At 41.3% G+C, this 8,314-nt stretch overlaps 1 protein-coding gene across 1 annotated transcript in view; it reads right to left on the bottom strand.

Moving 5' to 3' along the window:
• The window catches only part of SAMD3 (sterile alpha motif domain containing 3), a 73,233-nt gene extending 66,650 nt beyond the window's left edge, over positions 1 to 6,583 (bottom strand). The window contains exons 1-4 of the mRNA XM_019520293.1: positions 6,353 to 6,583; positions 5,391 to 5,580; positions 4,448 to 4,561; positions 2,554 to 2,664 (exon numbers count right to left, since the gene is read on the bottom strand). Of these exons, the coding sequence (XP_019375838.1) occupies positions 2,554 to 2,664; positions 4,448 to 4,561; positions 5,391 to 5,580; positions 6,353 to 6,431 (494 nt within the window). The 5' untranslated portion in view covers positions 6,432 to 6,583. The remainder of the gene's footprint in view (positions 1 to 2,553; positions 2,665 to 4,447; positions 4,562 to 5,390; positions 5,581 to 6,352) is intronic.
• Positions 6,584 to 8,314: the final 1,731 nt, after the last annotated feature.

Genomic DNA, 8,314 nt, shown 5'->3' with positions numbered 1-8,314 from the left:
GGGGGGACCAGAAGGGTTTGGGAGAGACCTTGTTTCCCCTAGCACCCCCTGGCATAACAAGGAATAAGGGCCACAAGTTGTTGGAGAGTAGGTTTAGATTAGACATCCGTAAGAACTACTTCACAGTTAGGGTGGCTAGGATCTGGAACCAACTTCCAAGGGAAGTGGTGCTGGCTCATACCCTGGGGGTCTTTAAGAGGAGGCTTGATGCCTACCTAGCTGGGATCATTTGAGCCCAGTTTTTTCTCCTGCCCAGGCAGGGGGTCGGACTTGAAGTTCTACAAGGTCCCTTCCGACCCTACTTCTATGATTCTATGATTCTACTTCTATGATTCTAATTCAGTCTATAATTAATTTTGTGGGTTTTCAAAATCAAACATCAATTAATCCCCTCCACTCAAATCAACTTAAGAGCAGACTATCAATTCAGGACCTTTAAGTCCATGCTCCCTTTGCTGAGTCTGCAACTCCTACATCAATATCAATTATCTCTTGAGGAAGAAGGAAACAAAAGGTGGCAGTGTCTTCATTGTGCCTGGATCTCCAGGCACCAACGGCTGCCTGACTTACATGCTTCTCTCCTAGTTCCTGGGTGCCAGGGTCCACAGAGAGTCTCTCCCTGGGTGATCCTGGGCCAGCGGCTGGCTGCAAACCTTTCCAGGTCTCCAGGCTGTGGATACTGCTCTGCTCCCTGCTGGCTTCAGAGTTTCTGGGTCTGCTGTATCCGTGGTGCTCTCTCTGCCCTCTCTGTATAGCCCTGCTTCCCCTTTACTGGCTGAGCCAGGTTGTGGGCTCATGATATCACTCCTGGTGCACTGCCAGACCTGCAGGTAGTAGGTGCTTATAAACAGCTGCAGGTAAATACTAACTGTCTCCTGCCCTACTGGGTATTCGGCTACCCTCCACCAGCAGCTTGTTGTGCCCCTGCTGAGATGGATAAGTTTGGCTTGCTGCATTGTTACACACCTGCATTGTGGCATAGTAAATAACTCTGCCATAGGATAATACTTGTATTTGGCAGTACTATCCTATGGCAGAGTTAATTAGTTTACTCTGTCCTAATAGCACCACACATGTAGACAATGATGTTTTACTGTGGAGATAATTAGGCAACTCTGCAGTAAACATCTTGTGTCTGTAAAAGATCACTACTTTAGTGGAATGTACCATGTCCATTAAGTAACACCTTCTACATCAATTTTAACTCTCTCTTTTTTTTTTAGTCAGGCAAAATCTATTTGCTAGCTTCTCATTCTGACCTTCCAAGCAAACAGGTCATAGTTTGTAGTCATATCTTCAAACAATGAAGACATATACTCACATTTGTTGCCTCCTCTGAACCCAGTATATATACTGGTAGGCCCCAAGTGAATCCATTTTGCATATTGTATGCTTCAACTTGTGAAACTGTTGTTAAGTCAAAGAAAGCATGGATCAAGAAACTGTAACCCTTAACTAGCTATGGAGTCTTTGAAAGCTGTACACTGCAGCAGTGAAGAGGTTTTCTAGAGCTAGTTTATTCTGGGTTATGGTGATTCACATAACCCACTTTAACAGCGTGCAGCCCAAGATAAAATTACCCATCATTAAACATAGGACAAAATTATTCATCATTAAAAATAAATGGATCCTGGAAGTTACAAACACCTATTATGGTTTATTGGAAAAGTTATACTCTAGGTTATATATAGTTTATTTTATGATAGGAACATGCTGAAAGTGCCAGTGAAATTTTGGGGTTTAGGACTTGTGAGTTATTCCCTAGTGGAGTAAGGGTCTTTTCAAGTGACAAACCATTACATTTTCTCTTCTTTTTTTTTTTTAAGGTTGTCATTATTTGATTTATTTGTACCTTCATTCCTAGTTCCTAATAGACGTGTCCCCACCCTTTCTGTTTTTTTAAAGGAATATTGCAGTACATTGTCCTTCAGGGAAATGTCCTTGTATAATCTCGGCAGAGCTAAAATGTCTATAAAGGCAAAACGAAGGGTATGGACATGCATCCAATTTATCATGGTGCCATATATAAAAAAGGCAGGGCTTCATTATAAGTCAGCTGTTTTGTTGTAACTGCCCATGTGCAAGATTCTAGCCCACAGAAGCTTAGCCCTTAATGAAAGAAGGCTAATCTCCATGAAGCAAGTCAGAACTTTGCAGGAGTAGCTTTCAGTTCTACAGAATTCTGCCAATACTGGGTTTTATTCAACAAAAAAAAAGAAAAAGAAAAGCACAGTCTTCTGAAACTGTTGCTCTCCTGCAGAAAGCTAGAAATGTTGAAAAAAATCTAACCTACTCACTTCACTGTTAAACAAGGGCTCCCTTTTGTCCCTAACATAACTGTATTTCAACTCCTACTAATTTCTCTGGAAATTATATCGGTATACCTGAGAGCGGAGTTGTCCTTCAATATAGGGACAGATTGGATAATTTCTGTAACCGAGCATACAAGATGTCCTAACAACATGAAATGACTACATAGTCTCAGCATTAGAAACAAACATTGAACATCACTTTCAAAACAACTATAAGTTAGCAAATGCTCTATTAACTCACTTATGCTTTAAGACTCTTCGGTCAATTAATCCTTCTTTATTTTCTGCTGGAGAAAAATAAAGGGTCTTATCCATAGGACCAAAGGGATTGAACACTTGCACATCATCCGTCCTGGAAGAGAAGGTTTTTTACTGATGAGCTGTACATATCACAAAAATTATTAGGAGTAGAGCTGTCCAGCTTCCGGGCAGATGGGGGCCATAAGCCCAGGGGCTGTTAGCCATGTTGGCAGCTTCCCCGGGCTCTCCCCCACTGAACAGGCAGCTCAGGAAACTCTTCCCCACTGCAGGCACAAAACAGGTAGCACGGCTCCTCCCACACCTGCTGTGCAGGCAGCCCGCCTCCCCACTCCCCTCCCAGCTGGGCATGCAGCCCAAATCCTCCCCCCTGCCATAGCCATATGGGCAGTCTGGCTCCCCCAACCACAAGCGCAGCAGCTCTGTCCACTTTCAGCCCTACTTTCCTATGATCCTAAGACCCCTGGCCCCTCACCCCCATCCTACTGCAGCCTCTTTCTGCTGTGTCATCCTGCCCCCAGGAGAGGAAAAAGGAAGTAGAAGCCAGAGGAGAGTGGTTCTTTGGGTGGAAGAGCCCCAAGAACCCAGCTGCCAAGATAGGTGCAATGGTGGGGGCAGTGGTGGCCAGGCTGGAGCTCAAAGGCTACTTATTAACCCTCCAACAGCTGCCAGTTGGACAGCCTTTGTACAGAGAGAAATTTTAGAATTCCAAAATCTTAACTGCAGAAATACAAAGTGATTTTTCATGAATGAATTGAACAGTCATGATTTTAAGTAGGGGTACACTGATAAAGATTTTCTTGGCTGATACTGATGGCTGATTATTAACAAGCCATATCAGTTGATACCAATCCAATAGCTGATTTACATAAATGCAGCCTGGCAGCTTGAAGTGCAGCACCCGGCTGGTGAGTCTGTGAGGGGAGTAGGTATGGGGAGGGAAGGATTGTGCTGGGGTGGGAGATCAAGGTCACCATGGTAAGGGAGGGAGTGGGGTAGGGGCAGGCACTGCCCAGCTAGGGCAGTGAATGTGACCTTGGGAGCAGGATAGAGTCATGGGTGGCTTATCTGGAGGGGTGGGGAGGTGGGGCAGCTCCCTGCTGCTATTTGCACTCTTGGGGGAGGAATGAGGGACATGTGCCCCCCCAGATTTGTGTGCAGGGCGAGGATGGGCTGCTTACTGTGGGCTCAGGGCCAGGGTCTGTGCCAGCCTCTTCCCAGTGGAGGGAATGCCATTTTGAAATAGCAGTCCTGGGTGGCGGGCCACATCAAAAGACTCATAGGCTGCCTTTGGCTTGTGGGTCATACTTTGGAAACCCTGCACTAGACTGTTCACTCATGCAGCCATGGAGACACTATGCAACATTGTCAGGTCCTATGGCACCTCCTGGTGCATTTTGACCTTATAATTAGCAAGAAACCTAAAGCTCTAAGCCAGTATCCAAATCCCAATTCAAAATTTCAGGGGCTTCAATAGAAATGCTGGATGTGAAACAGGTCCATCACCTCATATTCATATAGTTACAACTTCTCATTCTGGTACCCAATCAATGCAGATGCTAGACTGAATACAACCCCCTGGCTGTTAGAACTCCTGCTCTCTCATCTGGTGCCCCTTGGAGAATGAACAGGATGAAGAGCTCTAAGAGTTGCAAGTCAGCTAGGAATGGTATCCATATAAGAAATATGTGGAGGTAGAAAGGGAAAAAAAAGATGAAAGTTTTATTGCTTGTGATACTATAGAAGCTCTAGCACTATGTAGTAACTCTACTGCACTGGCACAGACGGAATCCAATTCTCCAGGGCAGCATTCAGCTGCCTTAATACAGAGACCATCCCTTCCCCTTTTGCAATTCTCTACTGCAATTGCCGTGCACCTTCCAGCTTCTGCAGCAAATGAAACAGGAGCCCCACTGACAATAGTCTTTACTGCTCGGCCTTGCTCCATCCTTGAAGCAGGTGCTTCTGATATACTGATTGAGGTAGGCATCCTGTGGAAAAAAGAGTATGTGATCATGCAATTAAAAACCGGAGGAGAAACATGACAGGTTAAACACTGGTGTAACCTTTCTACATCCAATTCCAGGTCCCTACTCACACTAGTTCAAAACATCCATTGCCTATTACATTACACTTCTTAATTCCTACAGCTCCCCATCCTATTCTCAGTTTCTCTCCCTTCTCTTTGCCACCTTAAGATTCCAGTTATACTTCCTCCAGGGCTTCTTGTCCCAGCCTACACATCCCAAAGCTTCTAAAAATCTATAAAATCCTTTCTGAGCTTGGTCAAGGTCTGATTTTTTTTTCCAAAAGCAAATGTGGGTAGATTTATAAAGATCTCAAAAAAGGAAATATATATGGAACAAAGATTACCTCCTTGTAAGATTTAAAGACCCCACTCCAAAGCATAAGGGTACTAAAGCATTTTTCTCTAGCTTTATATTTGGGGATAGCTTAAGCTCTGTGATTGTATTTATCTGGAAAACTTCAGTCAGAGGCAGACATCCATTTTGGAAAATATCAGTCCATGAGGTTAAAGTTTGGCAAAGTTATAAGCAAATGAAAACACATCTTATAAAGGAAACACTGGGCAAATTTTGTAAGTGCAGCTACCAGTCCCACCTAGAAGAATTTGTTCAGGAATGTTCATAAAAACCATGCAGTAATACGCATTTATAACACTGAACATGCTTTCCATCTAGGATCAAAATATTAAAAAAGTTAAACTTATAGCTACAGAAATATTGAATGCTAGTGTTAAATGACTAACAGGAAACTGTACTTAAACAGAATCATAATTACTCTTTCATGACAACTCACCCACTGATTGCTTCTGGAGATGTTGGAGGGGCTGTGTCACAACTGTAAGTAAGGGATTCTAAATCATTATTTCGTTGGTGGTATTTGCTAATCAGATCCATTAGTACTGCCTGATGCCCAGTCTTCTTTACTAGCTGCTGCACCATACGATCATTAAGAGCCAAAAGAGCTGCTCCACTCACTTCTTCCTCTAAATATCAAAGAGAAAGAAAAAGTCATGTTACTTTATTGTTAGATTCTAAATGCACCATGAAGGTAGAAGGTGAGTGGATCTCCAAGACAAAACTGCTTTTTACCCTGAAATTGTCCTACGTGGATCATACCCAAATAAACAATTTATTGCAAAGTGTCTCTTCCAAATTGTTAAGGAATTAAAATTCTCTACAGGCTGTTGGCTAGTAACAAGAATTTGAATCTGGAGCATGACATTTGCACAAAACAAACTAACTAGTCTAATACTTTCAGACAGGCTTATTTGCTTGGATCAGAACATACTGATATTTTAATGAGGAAAAGCTTTAACACAATATGTCTGAATGCCAGTCTCCTCAATCCTTTGTAGAGCATTCATATATTCACAGATAAAACATTTACATATTAAAGATGCACCATTTCAAATAGACGCATGCAATATTAAATAGGCCTAAACAAATCCTGATAAACCTACAATTTTGTTCCTAGAAGGTGTACTTATTTATAGATTTCCATCTCACAGACCAGTTCTTTTAGGCTTCTTAATAAATCTTTAGACTCCTTTTGATTTATCTGGCCTGAATCAGTTCTTTCTCAAATTCTATAAAAAGCTGAAGCTATTATATAACAGATAACTACCTCCATATCCAAAAACAATTTAGTGTAAAAAAAATATACATTTTATGTTTTTTAAGGCAGAGAAGAGGAAAGCTGTTTACCAAAAAAAAAGTTAATAAGCAATAAAAGCAAACAAACCACAAACACCTTACCACGAAATTTAGGAACTAATTCTCCTAAATTTCTCTGAATCAACCAGTTGCAGACTTGATCAACTGACCAACTTTCCATCTTCTGGTGTTGCAATAGTAAATTCCACTGTGGAATGAAATTAGAAGATTATTTTTATACTTGACTCCAGATTATATTTATGCTTAACTCCAAAACTCTATAGAACGCTAGGTTTCTATCACAAAATGTCACATTTATAAGTGCTGAGTAAAACCAGGTTAAGTATCAAGAAATAAAACTAAACTAATGCTGTTTCAAGCAGCAAATTCTCTGATTTCTTCTTTCTTCACCTCCCCTTCCTTTCCTCCCTGCCTTCCTTGTGTTGTTCTAACAGACTGCCTCATTCTTTATAACATAAAATGCGACCTGATCCTGTACCATTAACACCCAGGTTTCCACACAGAGAAGAGAAAGGTGTGAAATTCACCACCACCCTGCTCATCAGGAAATGGTTGACATTTTACAGAAAGAAAAAAAGGGAAACCAGATAAGAGTCTGCCACATATATGTTTATAGTAAATCGAGCACATTAACCCTCTCTGCACCACCAAGCAACTGGTGTAGTGAACAATTAACTCTTGATCACAAACAATAAGGGGAAATAAAAGCTTCTGAAAAATGAAAGGGGAGGAGGGGCAGCTGGTTTTGCTAATTGCTATTCATACACCTCAAACTCAGACTATCCCTAAGAAATGCATAATACATGGAACAGAGGGTATCAAGACAGTCCAATCCCAGGAGTATTCAATTCCGGTGTCATGGGACTGAGAAAACTCAGCTCCTTCTCTAATTTTGCTCTAAGATTGCCTGACTTCTCCACCCAAATACTTTGATGCCATATAAATATTCCTCCTTTGAACAGGTTGTCTGAACCAATCTTTTTGTCGTAAATGACACACAAGTCAATCATTGGTTGTAGAATAGCAAGAATAGCATACAGACAAGCCTTTGAGACAAGAAACGGTTTCGTTTCATTACAGCTTGGAAACCTCAGAATCCATCCCTCCACATCTCGGGTACAAGATTCTTAAATCTATGCTTCCTGACTGGCTTAATCGGCTTTCAGTCTGGTTTTTGAACTACTCTGAAATTAGCAGCACATAAAAAAAAATTAAACAATTGCATCGCAAAGACTTGTAGGGGAATTGCCCCTTCACCTTTATGATTGTTTTACAGTGAGAAACCTTTGCCATGTGTGTGCTTTTTCCTGTTGATCTTCCATCCTAGTGTAATTTGGCTCTGGTGCCAAATGGAAGATATGGAAGATACACAGCCAACTGAGCTCCGAGGTAATTCTCAAAGAGTTAAAATAATTGCTTTGTGAGTAGAAATATTGCATTGACTGATTCAAGAGAACCTTTCAGATGAGCCAATCATGTTCCTTCCAGGACCATCAGCCATATTACATTTCCAACCTTAGATGACACATGTAGGCCTTGATCTTGCAATAAATTCCATATCAGCATGAGGGTGTGTCCCCAGGAAGCTCACTGGAGGAACAGAGCCATCAAATGAAAAAAAAAACCCTCTCACATTATACTTAAAAAAAAAAATTTACATGTTTCTCACTTCGGTGTGAAATTTACCCAAAATATAGGTTGTATGCAGCACGTGAACTTCAAAATATTATCTAGCAATTCCTTCAAAAACCGAAAAGGGTTAATTTAAAAAGGAATGTCTTTCCAAATTACAAGAGTGGATTTAATTTGATATGACAACAGTAGCCATACAACTCCTCCCCCAGGCTAAGCAGCAATAACAGGGTGTGAAAAGTCATTATTTGCTGAGAAGTCTGGTGTAAATTAAAAATCACACCTTCCTGTCACACTTCTTGCTTCCTTGTGAAGAGGAGGACCAAAAAAATCCTCAGAACCTTAAAAGATAAAACAGCATGCAAAACAGGAAGACATTTGCCTTAAAAAGCCAATCAATGGAAAAATAAA

This window comes from Gavialis gangeticus, unplaced genomic scaffold (assembly GCF_001723915.1).
Source record: "Gavialis gangeticus isolate Ggan-Ray unplaced genomic scaffold, GavGan_comp1, whole genome shotgun sequence".
Classification (NCBI taxonomy): Eukaryota; Metazoa; Chordata; order Crocodylia; family Gavialidae; genus Gavialis; species Gavialis gangeticus.
This window is presented reverse-complemented; position numbering and strand designations above follow the sequence as displayed.